Source organism: Pongo pygmaeus, chromosome 19 (genome assembly GCF_028885625.2).
Source record: "Pongo pygmaeus isolate AG05252 chromosome 19, NHGRI_mPonPyg2-v2.0_pri, whole genome shotgun sequence".
Taxonomy (NCBI): Eukaryota; Metazoa; Chordata; class Mammalia; order Primates; family Hominidae; genus Pongo; species Pongo pygmaeus.
In genome coordinates, this window is record NC_072392.2 from 91608436 (window position 1) to 91626020 (window position 17585).

At 48.0% G+C, this 17585-nt stretch overlaps 1 protein-coding gene across 2 annotated transcripts in view; it reads right to left on the reverse strand.

Annotated features, from left to right (window-relative positions):
• The window catches only part of SDK2 (sidekick cell adhesion molecule 2), a 314055-nt gene that overhangs the window by 62855 nt on the left and 233615 nt on the right, over positions 1 to 17585 (reverse strand). For both annotated transcript variants that reach the window (XM_054457341.2, XM_054457340.2), the window contains exons 19-24: positions 5400 to 5595; positions 5113 to 5211; positions 4416 to 4607; positions 2561 to 2682; positions 1716 to 1825; positions 1431 to 1581 (exon numbers count right to left, since the gene is read on the reverse strand). In XM_054457341.2, the coding sequence (XP_054313316.2) occupies positions 1431 to 1581; positions 1716 to 1825; positions 2561 to 2682; positions 4416 to 4607; positions 5113 to 5211; positions 5400 to 5595 (870 nt within the window). The remainder of the gene's footprint in view (positions 1 to 1430; positions 1582 to 1715; positions 1826 to 2560; positions 2683 to 4415; positions 4608 to 5112; positions 5212 to 5399; positions 5596 to 17585) is intronic.

A 17585-nucleotide genomic window follows, 5' to 3' on the forward strand; every position in this document is an offset into this window, starting at 1 on the left:
AAGTTCCCTTACCTGCCGAGGAAAGGTAATGGACCACACACCATTAAGCGTGGGCCTAAGAGGGGTCTAGGGCCCTGTGCCACATGGCAACTGCCTTTCTATTCCCCTATGCAGTCCCTGCCCTCAGCATCGGGCTGTAACCTTTTAGTAGCTGCAAATCTTAAAGTGAGATTCAGGAAGGAAGCAGGGAGCCAGCCTGGGGTGGGGATGCCTGGGAGCAAAGGGGCAGGAGGTAGGTATGGTCACACTGTGCCCGGGGCACTGAGCTGGGCCGAGACAGCTCTGCAGCTCTGCTCAGGTGCCAGCCGCTCTGGGAAGGGAACTGCAATTAATAACTAATATTTATCGAGGACTGACGGTGCCAAGTGCTTTCACGGCCGTTAGCATCAAGCTATCCGCACATGGGAACGGCAATAACGACTTCACAGTGTGGTGTGTTTGCAAGTTGTGTTTTGCACAATGAGTGAGATCTTACATGGAAACAAAGGGTTTGTGTAATCAGATGGGCATGGGGAAGCAGGCTCAAGAGGGCTCCTGTTCTGCTAGTGTTCCTGGATTCTCTATGGAGCTGTGGTATGCGGTGCTGTTCCCACATTTATTTGTCTAAGAATTCTTGTTTGCTCCAAACGTCTCCTGGGATTGCTGCTCTGTGGGACACGTGCTGGGAAACGATGTTCCAGAGGGCCTGGTGGGGAGAAATGGCCTGTTCTCCAGAGGGTGAGACGGCAGTGTGCACAATGGTTAGGGCTGTGGACTTGCGGGTAAAGATTCCCTGGGTCGGGACCTCAGCCCCGCTGTTCATGAGAGCGTGTGGGAGGATACGGGAGGCCTTGGGCAAGTTATCTGACCTCTCTTCTGCCCCAGTTTCCTCATCTGCAAAATGGGGACCGGGATCACTCTGCTGTCACAGGCTCGTTGTCAGAACAGCGCCTGGTAGGAGAGGAAGCCTCGGCATGTTACTATCACTACCTCGTGCAGGATGGCCCAGGGTCATGACCCTCAACACACAGCCCGGATCTGGGGAATACTCTGAATGCCACAGTGGCACTTGAATCCCAGACCCGCCGCTTGGGAGCTGTGTGGCTGTGGGCAAGTTCTCAACCTCTCTGAGCCTCAGTTTTCTTAGCTGTGAATTGGGATGATCATGTATCCTTTGTAAGATTATTGGGAGAATCAAATGGGATGAAAAATTTAAAATGCTTGCCACTTGGCGATGCTCAGTAAATAGTATTTTTGAGCTCCTTCCTCTCATCGGCAGGCGGGGGGGGGGGCATTTGTTCATTTGGCTAAGATGTTGATTATCAGGCATCTCATCAGAAAAGAGAAAGAGAGGAGAAAGGAGCTGTAGGAATTCCGATGTGCACCTTCTAGGAGGCAATGACCAAGAAGCTCATGGAGAGGTCCCACCCCTGCCCTCAAGGGAGCCTTACCATCCAGCGCAGCCACAGGCTGGTCTCACTAGCCGTGCGCAGAGACACATTGGCTGGGGCCATGTCAGGGGGCGCCTGCAGGGTCTGGATCTTTCTAGAAGGCTGACTGGGGGGGCTGGTGCCCACGATGTTCACCTGGCGCATGCGGAAGCTGGGGTTGGGGAGAGATGAGCAAGACAGTAAGGGCAGCTCACCCAGCTCTCAACCCTGTCCTGGTCTGGTCCATGACCCCCACCCACCCCTAGCCCTGAGGCTGCTGCCTTCTCCCCAGGCCAGTCTCATTACCTGTAGTAGGTGAAGGGGTTGAGGTCAGGCACCTCCATGGAGCGGGCATCAGGCTCGTTGGAGAGCTGGTGGATCAGCAACCACTCCTCTCCCTCCCCAACAACGCCTACCTGGAAAAGGGCAGGACCTTAGGCCTGTCCAGCCTACAGGGCCCACACGGGGTGCTCTGAGCCCCAGTACAAGCCCTCCCATGGAAGAACTTGGTTCAGATCCCAGGGCTTATCTGGAGGGCACCATATGGGGCTACTATCTTTCCAGGCCCCTAAACGTGACTGTAAGTGTGACTCAACCCTCCTGCCTTAGAATCTCTTAGGATGCTTGTGATCAATATATTCCTGGATTCTGGAGTTAGAATGAGTTTAAATCTAACTCCACTACTTACAGAATCCCTCGAGTGCCGCCCGGGAATCTGTGCTTTTAACAAGCAGCCCAGGTGATTCTCCTAAACACCCCGGGGTACTTCCAGAAACCCAGGCTGCCCCTCAAACCAGCTAAATCAGTATCAGAGTTTTTGTGGGTGGGGCACAGGTGTTGGCACTTCTGAACGCTCCCCTGATGATTCCAGGGTACAGCCAAGGCGGATATTTTTATATTCCAGCAACTGGGTATTTTTCTAGGCACCCCCCGACCTAGAGGGGACTGTAGTGTGTGTGTTTTTCCATGTACACGGGTGAGAGGCGGGGGAGTTGGAGACAACATTGGCAAGTGTGAGCATTTGAAGTATAATGGGCCATTGAGAGTTGCACATGAAAATTCACACAGGCTGAAATACACATAAGATTTTGCACTCAAGAGCACGGGGTGCCCTGGCGGGGGCTGCTGCCCAGGCCCCAGGCCTGCCCTACCTGGGCTTCCACCAGCCAGCGGGAGATGGAGGTTTTCCCATCGTAGCCTGGCCGGAACTGCAAGGTCACGGAGCGGGGGCCGATGTTGGAAATGCCCAGGTTGGTGGGGGGCCCTGGGAGTTCTGGAAAAGGAGAACAGGGTGGGGAAGGAGATCTGGCAAGAATGGCCCCCCATGTTGAACGGGACTCTTGGGCATGGAGGGGGCTGTATGTCACGCTTTTCCTGGAAATGTCTGAGGAGAAGCACAGCCACGGCTCCAATGCACCCACAGTCTTTGTTCCTGTGTCTTACGGAGAACCATGTTCATGCCCGGAGGCTGAGACAGATTTGGGGGTCAAAAGGGATCTCCTAGGGTTGAGAGGAGGCTCTCAGGGCCAGGAAACAGGGGCCGGGATGCCTTCTTCTTCCTGGCAGTTCTGGATGTGAGTGAGGTGCTCATAAGGAAGCTGAAAGCTGCATTAAAACCAAGCTGTGCTGAGAAAGAAACCAAACGGGACCAATCCTCCCTTCCATCCGCACAGACCCCTGCACACCTCCTACACCTAATTACAGCTCAGGAAGGTGAGAGGATGGGTTGGAGACAGGGGGAAGCTTATTTTCTGGCCAGGAATCCTGGGGCTCTTGGAGCTCAGGAAGAACAGAAAGAGCACAGATTCTGGAGTCAGAATGAGTTTAAATCTAACTCCACTACTTATAGGCTGTGTGTCTTTGCACAAGTTACCCACCTCTCTGTGCCTCCATGTCCTCCTTGGTAATGAAGATGATAATAACAACACCTCCCTCAGGGTTGTTGTGAGGATTAAATGAGTCGATGTGTGCAAAGCTCCTAGCACCATGCCCTGTGAACACTACATACGTATTTGCCAGCATGGCTGAAATTATCACTGGGGGTTGGCTGAGGCTCAGGCAGCCCAGCCATCTATATGCAGCAGGTGGAGGGATGCTGGCAGGTCAAACAAGCACTGCCTGACTGATCTGGATGGGACCACATGGTTATCTGGTCCAACTTCCCATATATACAGATGGGGAAACTGAGGCACAGAGGGGACATGGAACTTGCTCAAGGTTGTAGGGCTTGGCAGAAGCAGAGCTGAGAGTAGACCTCGGCTTGCTCTCTGCGCTGGGCCTAGGAGTAGCCCCACCATGCTCTGCCACCTCCCAACCAACCCTTCCACACGCCAGAATCCAAGGCGGACCCTCTGGGTGACAGTGGGAAATTTTCCCCTGAATCACAGATACCATTGCCTGGTGTGGAATCTGGTGAGAAATGGGTGAAGGGAGGGACTGGTGGGGAAATGAGACAAGGCAGGGGGCCTCTGCTTTTCTGAGAGCTGTGGGAGGACGCAGCAGGGGGCCAGGGGAGCCCCTGTCCAGAGACCTGGGATCCCAGGGATTCCGCCTGCTCTGAGAGGACCCAGACCCACACAGCATAAGGGAAGGGGAGAGCCTGTGGGAAGAACGCTGGTATTCCTGAAAGACGAGGGGCCTCTTTTTATTTTTATTTTTGAGACGCGATCTGGCCCTGTCACCCAGACTGGAGTGCAGTGGTGTGATCTCGGCTCACTGCAACCTCTACCTCCTGGGTTCAAGCGATCTTCCATCCTCAGCCTCCCAACTAACTGGGATCACAAGCATGCACCACCACACCTGGCTAATTTTTGTATTTTTAGTAGGGTTTCACCATGTTGGCCAGGCTGGTCTCAAACTCCTGACCTGAAGTGATACGCCTGCCTCAGCCTCCCAAGGTGCTGGGACTACAGGCATGAGCCACCACGCCCGGCCGACAAGGGGCCTCTTGAATGGGATGCTGCTCAGGAGAACTCAAAGAGTCCTGCCTTGAGAGTGGGCACTTACCTGGGGGCACCCCAGAGGAGATGGTGGAGGCGGACACTTGGCCCTGGCCCTTCGAGGTCATGGCGGCCACCTCGATGGTGTAGGTGGTGAGCGCGGTGAGGCCCGTGACACGGTACTCTAGGGTCACGTTGGGCAGGTAGTGGGTCACACGGGTGTTGGTTCGATTGTACTCCTCCCAGGAGATCCGGTAACCTGGGGAGAGCCGCCATGTTGCCATGAGCTTGGCTGTGATCACAAGTTGGCCTGACCCACTACTCCACCTCTCACTTCTCCACTAGGCTGGCAATTAGATCCACATTGGGAGCAATGGGGCCAAGGGAGGTGGGAGCTGTTGGCATCATGCCCTGGGTCTCAGGTGTCACCTCAGTGGGATGCCAGCACTTCAGGGAATTGCAGGGGACATAGTGACACATCATGGCAGCCATTGAGATCTGTGGCAGAAGGTGTGGGGCTGCAGACTCTGGGATGTGTTATGAAGTGGAGGTGCCAAGAGCCTCCTGTGAGTGGTTTCTAAGAAAGCATGGGTTGGCTTCAAGAGTTTGGGCGAAAAGTAGCTCAAAGGCAGGGGAAGGACCAGCTCTGACCTTTCCCAGCCCTGTCCTGCCCTCTCCCAGCCCTGTCCTGCCCTCTCCCAGCCCTGTCCTGCCCTCTCCCAGCCCTGTCCTGCCCTCTGGTTCAGAAACACTGCAGTACCTACCTGTGAGGATGCCATTTTTCTCTCCCGGCTCTTGCCAGCTGACCTTCAGCGATGTGTCCAGGATCTCACTGAAGCTCAGGTGTCCCACGGGCCCAGGCACTGCACCCCAAAAGGAACCCCCATCCCCCAAGGCCAGTTAGAGCCAGAGAGAGACCACCATCTGTGAGACAGCCTGTGGCAATCTGGGGGTACCTCAGCCTGGGAGACAAGCCCGGGCCACCCTTCTGCCTGGGGTGCCCAGCCTGGCCTTGGGTGGGGCAGAAAGAGCAGGGCTAGGGGGTGCCTACCATCCTCATGGGTGCGCACCAGCTGCGGGGTGCTGCGTGGCCCGTCCCCGGGGGTGGTGAAACACAGCACTGAGGTGAAGTACTCGGTGAACTTCTTCAGGCCAGACACGAAGCCCACGTGGATGCTGTCTTGAAAGTTAGGCCGGGCGGTCACCATGGTAACCTCCTCTTCCTGCTCCGGCTCCCAGGCGATCAGCTGCGGAGAGGCGAGCAAGTCACACAGGGCAGCAGGAAGTTTCCAGAGGAGGCCAAGCCCTCTCCCACAGGCTGGGCCAATCAACAGATGTGCCTCCTCTGAGGCAAGGAACAGGCAGTGCAGGGAACCTGCAGGGTACTGGGGTTCACTTTGGGGCGCTTCTCCACTTCTTGAGCCACTGACTTTATGCAAAGCACCGTGCTGGGTGCTTCCCAGGAGTCGCCTCTCACTCAATTCTCACAGAGACCCAGGAGGGAGGCATTTCACCAGGAACAGCTGCATAATTTGCAGGCTCAGTGCAAAATGAAAAATTTGCCCCTTGTTCAAAAACGACTAAGAATTTTAAGATGATAGCAGAGCATTTAACTAAGTGTGAGGTCTTTCTAAACATGGGGCCCTGGACGACTACACAGGTGGCACACCCATGAAGCCGGCCCTGTATTCCTTTTTTGAGATGGGGTCTCACTACGCTGTGCAGGCTGGAGTACGGTGGCATGATCACAGCTCAATGCAGCCTCAACCTCCTGGGCTAAAGCAGTCCTCCCACCTCAGCCTCCTAAAGTGCTGGGATTATAGGCGTGAGCCACCATGCTCGGCCCAGCCCTGTATTTTATTTTATTATTTATTTATTTATTTATTTGAGACAGAGTCTTACTTTGTTGCCCAGGCTGGAGTACAGTGGCAAGATCTAGGCTCACTGCAACCTCTGCCTCCTGGGTTCAAGTGATTCTCCTGTCTTAGCCTCACGAGTAGATGGGATTACAGACATGCACCACCATGCCCGGCTAATTTTTGTATTTTTAGTAGAGATGGGGTTTCACCATGTTGGCCAGGCTGGTCTCGAACTCCTGACCTCAAGTGATCCTCCCGCCTCGGCCTCCCAAAGTGCTGGGATTATGGGCGTGAGCCACTGTGCCCAGCCCAACCCTGTATTTTACAGATAAGGAAACTGAGGCTCAAAGAGGCTCACACAGGTAGGGGGAAGCTGGTTCTGGGATTCTAAGCCTGAGCTCCTACCTCTTGCCTCATGTGAACTGGGGCAGCTTCGTCTTTGGAATTCTCCAAGGGTTACTTCCTACAGAGCTGGGAACTTCAGTTTGTGGGTAACTATTATCCTCTTACACTCCTTCTAAGTTGGGATTTCCATCTTAAATATCAAGTAGAGGTGGGGCATCGGCAAGAAAGTCCCATCTGGAAATCCCTCAAGTTCTCGCTGATCTCTCCTCTGCAGATCGCACCTGGCCCCCGCCCCCTCCCGCCTGTCTCGCCTCCTGCTCTCACCTCACGCTCCTGCTTCTGGGCCCTTCATCTGTCTCCAATAATGACAGCTGGTTTCAGAGATTTCCTCATTTATTTGAAGTTGATTAAATAGCAATTAATGGTGAAAAGCAACACTTGATGAGTTTTAATAAGCACGGGTATTTATAGATATAAAACAATACCACGCCAATGTCTCCCGGTTAACTCATGCCTATAACAATGCTTAATCTTCTCCTTTTCATGGCTGTGTATTTATAAAGGATGTTTTGAAATTTAATTGGTATTGTGAAAAGATAGCCTATAGCAAGTTAATTAGACACTAATTAGACCCTCAAAATACTAAACAGAAATACTAAGTGGCATTTAATAAGTATGTTAAATATCCTCCGTATTTCGATTATCTTGTTTCATAGCAATTATGTTGCCGAACTTCTTTGGAGTAGATTAAGAAACAAGTTTAATGTTTGAATTTAATTTAATTAATGTAAATTCAAATTAATTATGCTGTTAGAATTAATTGTGTGGTGTGTTCCCCAGCAAGTATAAAATCTGGGTAAATATTATTTTATTGGGCTTAGGCCAATTATAAGTTCTACCATTTTTTTTTTTTAAATAAAGGAAAAAGGGTATCTTTACAGGTGCCTTAAAACAATATCACTGGGCCTTACCCACAAAAATGACCCAGAGGAAGTGCACAGGGTAATGGCAGTGTGGTTTGTGGAGTCACGCTGTTGACTTCATTATCCTACAGCTTGACGCCTGGATCCAAGATGGCAGCAGAGACATGGGTTCCTATGGCTGTTTCAAAATATTTACTCTGGGATGTGAGCCGCTTGTCTTTCTCCAGCTGCACGTGAAGAGGAGGAGGCTTGGGGATACGAGGCCTCCTTGCCTCAGGTCCAGGGAGAGAGACAGTAAAATTGCCTTTTGTGTCCTTCATTGCCCTAAAGGGGTTGGGCTCTGGGCAGCCGTGGGATGGAACTTTAGTGCTCGGCTCAACACACAACAGGGCTTCCACCTGTTGAACTCTTACTATGTGCCTGGCCTTATTTAATCATCACAACGAGGAGCAGATGGAAATCATTGTCCTATGCTGTTACAGAAAAGGAAACTGAGGTTCAGGAAGGTTAAGGAGCTTGCACATGGACCTACTAAGAGCTGGCTCAATTTGTGGACCCTGAGACCTTTCACGATGACCTCTGTCTCTCAGAGGTACACAGAGCTGCTGAGATGAGTGTTCATTAGGACGTCTCTGTGCCTTCTCCTTGTTAGTCAGTTTCAGTGTTGATTTACGATACTAGGTCCTTAGTCTCAGGTTCTAAGTAGACGGGGCTCCCCTGAGAAGGCTTGGGTGTGTTCTGGGGAACGAGCATTAGACCTGGGTTCCTGGGATATGAAATTCCCCCTTAGAGAGCAGAGGCCCAGGGAGGCAAGCCTTGTAACTAAGCAGCGGTGCTGCTGATGGAGGGTGTTGGGGGAGGGCAGCCTTGCAGCTGGCACTCTTGAACCTGAACCCAGCTCTGTCACTTACTGTGGGACTCACGGAAAGTCACTTGACCACTCTGAGCCTCAGGCTATTCTAGGGGACAGAAACAGCTGCCTTGCTGGGTTTCAGGGAGGAGCAGGTGAAATGTCTCCTGTCCCTGGTGGAGGCAGTACTCTACAGGGTTGAGGGTGTAGGATGGTGTATATGGCATCTAGTTACTAAAGTTAGAAAATAAAAGTTAGGCTGGGCGTGGTGGCTCACGCCTGTAATCCCAGCACTTGGGGAGGCCGAGGCGGTTGGATTACCTGAGGTCAGGAGTTTGAGACCAGCCTGGCCAACATGGTGAAACCCTGTCTCTACTAATAATACAAAAATTAGCTGGGGGTGGTGGCTCATGCCTGTAATCCCAGCTACTTGGGAGGCTGAAGCAGGAGAATTGCTTGAACCTGGGAGGTGGAGGTTGCAGTAAGCCGAGATGGCGCCACTGCACTCCAGCCTGGGCAACAGAGTGAGACTCTGCCTCAAAAAAAAAAAAAAAAAAAAAAGAAAGAAAGTAGGAGAAATCCTCTCTCTCTCTGTCTCTCTCCCTCTATCTCTTTGCACATGCACAGACTCCCAGAAAACAACTTGGAAGGAGATGTAAGAAACCAACAACAGTGGCCACCTGGAGTGAGGAGAGTTTTGGAGTTGGGCACAGGACAACCAGGCAGGTGGGAGACTGGGGTGGGATGGAGGCCTTCCACTATATGTTTACTATTTTTTACTTTTTTTTGGTTTTTTGAATCACATATTTTAGGTTTAAAAATTAGAAGATCAAAAAATAAATTGAATGAGGGGTATTTGACAATCGTAGCAAAATTATTTACACATTTTCCCTTTGACTCAACAATCTCATTTCTAGGAATCTAGTCCAAAGTTATACTGTGAAAACAAAGAGGTCGAGTGCAGTGGCTCATGCCTATAATCCCAGCACTTTGGGAGCCCGAGGTGGGTGGTCACCTGAGGTCAGGAGTTTGAGGCCAGCCTGGCCAACATGGTGAAACCCTGTCTCTACTAAAAATACAAAAAATTAGCCAGGCGTGGTGGCGGGTGCCTATAATCCTAGCTACTTGGGAGGCTGAGGCAGGAGAATTGCTTGAACCTGGAGGTGGAGGTTGCAGTGAGCCGAGATCACGCTACTGTACTCCAGCCTGGGCAACAAGAGCGAAACTCCATCTCAGAAAAAAAAAAAAAAAAGATATATGCACAAAACCATTCACCACAGAAAGGGCAGTTATAGTAAGACTAGAAACAACCAAAATGTCATCACCCGGGGGCTGCTTGATTAAACTATGGGAGATCCATATGATAGCAGAGGATACAGGTATCAAAAGGAACAAGGGATGTCTCTCTATGCTTTTATGGAGTGACCTCCAAAATATATTCTAAATAATGATAATAATATAGGGACTGGGCACAGTGGCTTACGCCTGTAATCCCAGCACTTTGGGAGGCCAATGTGGGCGAATCACGAGGTCAGGAGTTCGAGACCAGCCTGGCTAACATGTGAAACCCCGTCTCTACTAAAAATACAAAAATTAAACGCGCGTGGTGGCGGGCGCCTGTAATCCCAGCTACTCTGGAGGCCGAGGCAGAAGAATTGCTTGAAACTGGAAGGCAGAGGTTGCAGCTAGCCAAGATTGTGACATTGCACTCCAGCCTGGGCAAAAGAACAAAACTCCGTCTCAAAAAAAAAAAAAAAAAATATATATATATATATATATATATATAAAGATCGAGAATGTGGAAAGTACATTGTCACTTATCTGAGAAGGAGAGGATACACATTTATGTATGCATGTACAGCAAATCCTTGGTATGCATGTGGCATTAGTTCCAGGACCCCCCGCAGATACCAAAACCCACAGCTGCTCAAGTCCCTGATATAAAAAGGTGTAGTATTTGCATGTAACCTACATACCTCCTCTTATATACCTTAAATCACCTTTAGATTATTGTAATACCTAACACAATATAAATGCTATGTAATAGTTGTTATACTGTATTGTTTGGGGGAATAATGACAAAAAAGTCTGTACATGTTTAGTATAGATGCAATTTTTTCTGAATATTTTCAGAACCATATGAGATTGGCTGAATCCACAGATGTGGAATCCATGGCTAAGAAGGGCCTACTATACTCTTGTTTGGTTTTTTTTTTGAGATGGAGTCTCGTTCTGTTGCCCAGGCTAGGGTGCAGTGGTGAGATCTCAGCTCACTGCAATCTCTGCCTCCCCAGTTCAAACGATTCTCCTGCCTCAGCCTCCTGAATAGCTGGGATTGCAGGTACCTGCCATCACGCCCAGCTAATTTTTTTTTTTGTATTTTCAATGGAGATGGGATTTCACTATGTTGAACATTTCACTATGTTGGGCATGGTGGTCTGGAACTCCTGATCTCAAATGATCTGCTCACCTCGGCTTCCCAAAGTGCTGGAATTACAGGCGTGAGCCACCGCGCCTGGCCTGTACTTGTTTATATTAAAAAAATGGAAGAAAAAACCAAACCAAGAAAACAGAAAGCAATCAGACCTATAGGGGAGTGAGAGGATAAGGATTGCAGCTGATTTTCTCTGAATTTGCTTTGTAGATTTGACTTTATTATGTAAATATTCAACGTAATTATAGAACAAAATTAAATTAAAAAATCAATCCCTAAAAATCAAAACCACAATGAAGCAAATGAACTAATAGAGTATTGAGCTGTGGCAAAATTACAGAGAGAAATGACTTCAAAAGACTTAGCAGTGCAGTGCGAAGTCCATCCCTAGAGGGATATACCTCAGGAACAAGAAGAACGGCAATAATCGGAAACTACGTTCAGTAATCATAGTGTGGATATGACTATTCTGAAACTGTTGTGTGTGTTTGTGGGGGATAACGTAGGTGGGTAAAATGCTGGTGTTGTAGGAACTGGATTTTCAGTACGGACAAAAGACCAATGAGATTATTAAAGTCTGTAATCATGAAATGGAATTGAAAGTGTGAGTATCTATAGTATCTCAAAAAATAAAGTGTTGTTTAGCTAGCCATTAACAGGGCCTGGAAACAACAACCATTTCTGGAATAAATGCAATGCAAGTGCTGAAACTGTGGTATCTAACTATCATTTCTCACTGAAAGCAACAACAGCCCCTTAACGAAATGGCCGATGCCTGGCACAGTGAGGGGAATGTATATATAATAGTCTGGAACATCTTGTCATACCAAATCGCAAGGAAGCTATCAGAGACTACTGGGGCCATGTCAAGAAGGCTCACCGTCAAGTCAAAGAGGCCAATGATGGGTCCATTTGTACCACTGAATTGGCAGCGCCCAGTACCATTCAAGAAGCATAATAATGGTAATGGATTGAAACATGTCAGATTTGTAAAAAAAAAAAAAATCCTTAGTTATCTAATAATACTACCAAACCCAAAACAAAACAGAAAGATGTCCCCCTCCAACCCAAGCTCATCTGTTACCTGATAAGACAATAAGGAATCAATTTGTTCTTTATTTTTTCTGTTTTTTAGAAATAGAGAAGGCGGGGGGGAGTCTCACTATATTGCCTAGGCTGGTCTTGAACTCCTGGCCTCAGGCAAGCCTCTGCCTCAGCCTCCTAAAGTGTTGGGATTACAGGTGTGATACACCATGCCCGGCCAGAACCAATTCATTATACGAAAAATTGGTAAGTAAGGGAAAAGAATTGAACGCTTACCCTGCTTTTCCTAGATAAACTGAAACTTCAGGTAACCAAAAAGTCGATAAAGGGAAAATTCTTGTTTTTGAAAGCATTTCAGCTACTAAGAAGAAATGGTAATATTTGCCTATCCCCATATTATAACCCTTATTGAAATGATTGCTCATAGATGACTGTCAGTGGCTGACTTCACAGTAAGAGAGATAGCTGGACTTTGTGCCTTCTGATCGAAATACATAACACCGTCTACGAAGTAAAACATTTCTTTTCTTTTCTTTTTTTTTGAGACAGAGTCTCGCTCTGTCGCCCAGGCTGGAGTACAATGGTGTGATCTCTGCTCACTGCAACCCCTGCCTCCCAGGTTCAAGCAATTCTTCTGCCTCAGCCTCCCGAGTAGCTGAGATTACAGGCATGTACCACTACACCTGGCTAATTTTTTTTTTTTTTTTGAGATGGAGTCTCGTTCTGTCACCCAGGCTGGAGTGCAGTGGTGCGATCTCAGCTCACTGCAACCTCTGCCTCCTGGGTTCACGCCATTCTCCTGCCTCAGCCTCCCGAGTACCTGGGACTACAGGTGCCCGCCATTGCGCCTGGCTAATTTTTTTTATATTTTTAGTAGAGACGGAGTTTCACCGTGTTAGCCAGGATGGTCTCGATTTCCTGACCTCGTGATCCACCTGCCTTGGCCTCCCAAAGTGTTGGGATTACAGGCATGAGCCATCACACCCAGAAGTAAAATATTTCGAATAACAAAAAATCAAACCTGAATCAGATCAGCCTCTAGCTTTAAGTTCCAATTCACTGTAGTGTTTGAAGGAATGCATTGAATGACCCCACAGGGATGCAATCAGCGAAATCCAGACTGTGGAAAATTCTGTTGGACAAATGACTAAGTTTCTTCCCAAATAAATTACAAGAAAGAGAAAGGGAGAGAGAGAGAGAAAGAATCTATAGATCAACTGAGACCTAAAAAAAACCCCTCAACTGACGGCAATTGTGTGAACTTCATTTAGATCCTGAAGCAAATAAAACCACAAGTAACAAATTATGCAGCAATCAAGAGAATTTGAAGGCTGACTGGATATCTGATGATATTACAGGGCCTGCTGATATTTTTAGCCATCATAATGATAATGCGGTTACTGTGGTTTTATTTTAAATAGAGATCTCATCTATACTATTTCTTTCCAGAAACATTCATGGATGAACTGATACAATGCCTGGGATTTGCTTCAAAATGTTCCAGGGGAGAGGCAGAGGGTTGGGGCAGAGATGGAACATACCTGGCTGGGAGTTGGGCATTGTTAAAGCTGGGAATGGAGATACAGGTGTTCACTGCAGTCTTTCCTCTACTTGGGTGGATGTTCGAAAATTTTCACAATTAAAAGGGGGCAGCTGGGTGCGGTGGCTCACGCCTATAATGCCAGCACTTTGGGAGGCCAAGGCGGGTGGATCATTTGAGGTCAGGAGTTTGAGACCAGCCTGGTCAACGTGGTGAAACCCCATGTCTACTAAAAATACAAAAATTAGCCGGGCATGGTGGCATATGCCTGTAGTTCCAGCTACTCGGGAGGCTGAGGTAGGAGAATCACTTGAGCCCAGGAGGCAGAGGTTGCAGTGAGCCGAGATCCAACCTGGGTAACAGAGCAAGACTCTGTCTTAAAAAAAAAAAAATTAGCTGAGCATGGTGGCACATGCCCCTGTAATTCCAGCTACTTGGGAGGCTGAGGCACAAGAATCGCTTGAACCAGAGAGGCAGAAGTTGCGGTGAGCTGAGATTGCGCCATTGCATTCCAGCCTGGGCAACAAGAGCGAAACTCCATCTCAGAAAAAAGGAAGAAAGAAAAAAAAAAAACACAAAAGGGGAAAAATGCTCATTCTCATTGGAGGTATACAAGGGACAAACACTGCTTTTTTCTCCTTGTGATATGCTGAAGGCTAAAGAAGCAGAGGAAAAAAATCTCTGCTTTTATTCATTGGTATTGAAAATGTTATCTACAATTAAAAATAATACATTCTCTCTCTCTGTGTCTGTCTGTCTCTGTCTCTCTCTCTCTTTCTTTTTTTGAGACAGGGTCTCGCTCTGTCACTTGGGCTGGAGTGCAGTGACGTGATTTCAGCTCACTGCAGCCTTGAATCCTGGTCGCAAACAGTCCTCCCGTCTTAGCCTCCTGAGTAGCTGTGACCAAAGGCACTCAACACCACACCTGACTAACTTTTTTTTGTGTGTAAAGATGGGATCTTGCAATACTGCCTGGGCTGGTCTCAAACTCCTGGGCTCAAGGGATCCCCCTGCCTTGGCCTCCCAAAGTGTTGGGATTACAGGCGTGAGCCACGGTGCCCAGCCCGACATTTTCTTTTTAATGTAAGGAAAAGTGAAGGCTCTGGTTTGAATCTGAGCTTTGCATTGATCTTGTCACTGTGTTTGACCTTGAACAAGTAACTTCCCTCTGGTGCCTCAGTTTCTTTCTCTGTAAAATGGTGTGATGATAATATTCCTTTTTTGTTTGTTTGTTTTTTGTTTGTTTGTTTGTTTTGAGACAGAGTCTAGCTCTGTCTCCCAGGCTGGAGCGCAGTGGCGTGATCTCAGCTCACTGCAACCTCTGCCTCCTGGGTTCAAGCGATTCTCCTGCTTCGGCCTCCTATGTCTGTAGCTGGGATTAGAGACATGTGCCACCACGCCTGGCTAATTTTTGTATTTTCAGTAGAGACGAGGTTTCACCATATTGGCAAGGCTGTTTTCAAACTCCTGACCTCAAGTGATCTGCCTGCCTCCGCCTCCCAAAGTGCTAGGATTCCAGGCATGAGCCACCACGCCTGACCCATAATGCTGCTTCTTAGAGTCCCTGTGCTGCTTGCGTGAAAGATAAATGTGAGCGAAGCATTTAGTGTACTGCCTGGCCCAGAGAAAGTGCCCTGTAAGTGTGAGCTCTCCTTACTCCGCCACCAATTCCTGCGCTCAAAACATCTGGGCAATTCACTCCTGCTGACCTTTATCAAGTAGCTACTGGGGGCTGGGCACTGACTGGACCTGGGAATTCAGTGGCCTCTGCCACCTCCTCTTGCTCTGGGTCACCATGGGCCACTGCCCTAATTGTCCTGGCCACGGGCTGGCCTTCCTGCCCCTTGGGGGAGCTGTTTGCCTTAAAAGTTTGTGGCTCAGCCCTCCCATATGTAGAATAAAACTTGAGCTTGGAATTGGTAGCAAGAAGCTAATTGTTCCCAGTTCAGCTCCTCTGCTCTTCAGCAATGCTGGCCTCCCCTTCCTTCCCCTGCCTCCCCCCAGGGTCCCAATTAGAAGAGTTTTCCGGCAGCGAGTGCTCCAAGCATTCAGCTGCTGCTCCCTGCCCTGCAAAGCTCTGCTCGACCTTGGGTTCACTGCCTTCCTGGGATTGAGAGGGCCAAGGCCGGAGTGAAGCTGGGTCAGTTCCAGTTCCTTTGTCTGCTTGCAACATTAGCAGAAACTCCTCTTCATTATTTCATCCCAGTCAGTCCCTTCTTGTCCAGCCTCCCCCGCTTTGGAGGAAGAACCGCTAAGGCAGCGAGTCCTAGAATTAATCTTAGTTGTGGCAAGCACAGTGCAGAGGGGTGCAGGAACTTTCGGGATGTGTCAGTGGTCACCTCGAGGTCACGCGTTCCCTGGGCTGAAGCTCAGGGCCTGCAGCGCTCTCCGCTTCGCAGCTGGCCTCCCCTCAAATGCTCTGCCTCCCCTCCCACATCTGGAGGGAGTGGACGGCATCCTTCCATCTGTCCCACGTTGCTGGGGGCAGATCCTACCCCTTTAAAACATAGTGTGGATCCCCCATGCTGTGCTCTGTCTTCACTCCTCCGTGGGGAGGACAGGCACGGGGCCCACACGGAATGACATGAGAGAACCGGGCCTGGGCTCTGAGGTCTGTGTTCCAGGATGGGATGACTGAGAAGTCCTGACTTTTAGCACAGTTGGAAGGAGAGCAAATGTACTACTACTACTATTATTACTGCTATTTTTTTTTTTTGGTCAGAGTCCGCTGGAGTGTAGTGGCAGAATCTCAGCTCACTGCAACCTCTGCCTCCCAGGTTCAAGCAATTCCCCTGCCTCAGTCTCCCAAGTAGCTGGGACTACAGGCATGCGCCACCATGCCCAGTTTTATATATATATATACACACACACACACACACGTATATATACATACGTATATATATTTATATACACACGTATATATGTATATACACATGTATATACGTATATACACCTATACATATATACACATATACATATATACGTATATACACATATACACATATATACGTATATACATGTATATACTATATACGTATATACACATATATACACATATATACACATATACATATATACACACATATATACATATATACATATATGTATATGTGTATATGTATACACATATATGTATATGTATATGCATATACATATACACACATATGTATATGTATATATGTATATACAAACATATACACACATATGTATATGTATATATGTATATACAAACATATACACACATATGTATATGTATATATGTATATACAAACATATACACACATATGTATATGTATATATGTATATACAAACATATACACACATATGTATATGTATATATATACAAACATATACACACATGTATATGTATATATGTATATACAAACATATACACACACGTATGTGTGTGTATATACATATATACACATGTACGTGTATGTGTATATACATATATACACACGTATGTGTATATACGTATATACACACACGTATATGTATATGTATATGTATATACATATATATGTGTATGTGTAGTATATATATATTTTTTAGTAGAGATGGGATTTCACCATGTTGGCCAAGCTGGTCTTGAACTCCCAACCTCAGGTAATCCACCTGCCTCAGACTCCCAAAGTGCTAGGATTACAGGCGTTAGCCACCATGCCTGGTCTACTGCTATTATTACTATTATTATTTGTTATGGGCTGAGTTGTGTCTGCAAAATCTGTATGTTTAAATTCTAACCCCCAGCACCCCAGAATGTGACTGTATTTGGAGACAGAATTGTTAATGAGGTAGTTAAATGAGGTCATTAGTGTGGGCCCTAATCCAATGTGACTGGGGTCCCTATAAGAAGAGGACATTTAGGCCAGGTGCGGTGGCTCATGCCTGTAATCCCAGCAGTCTGGGAGGCCGAGGCAGGTGGATTACTTGAGGTTGGGAGTCTGAGACCAGCCTGGCCAACATGGTGAAACCCCATCTCTATTGAAAATACAAAAAAATTAGCCAGACATGGTGGCACATGCCTATAGTCCCAGCTACTCGGGAGGCTGAGGCAAGAGAATTGCTTGAACCTGGAGGTGGAGGTTGCAGTGAGCCAAGATCTCTTTGGACACAGACACAGAGTGAAGACAGACACCTAGAAGTCAAGGAGAGAGGCCTCAGAGGAAACCAACCCTGCCCACACCGTAATCTCATACTTCTACCCCCCAGAACTGTGCAAAAATAAATTTCTGTTGTTTA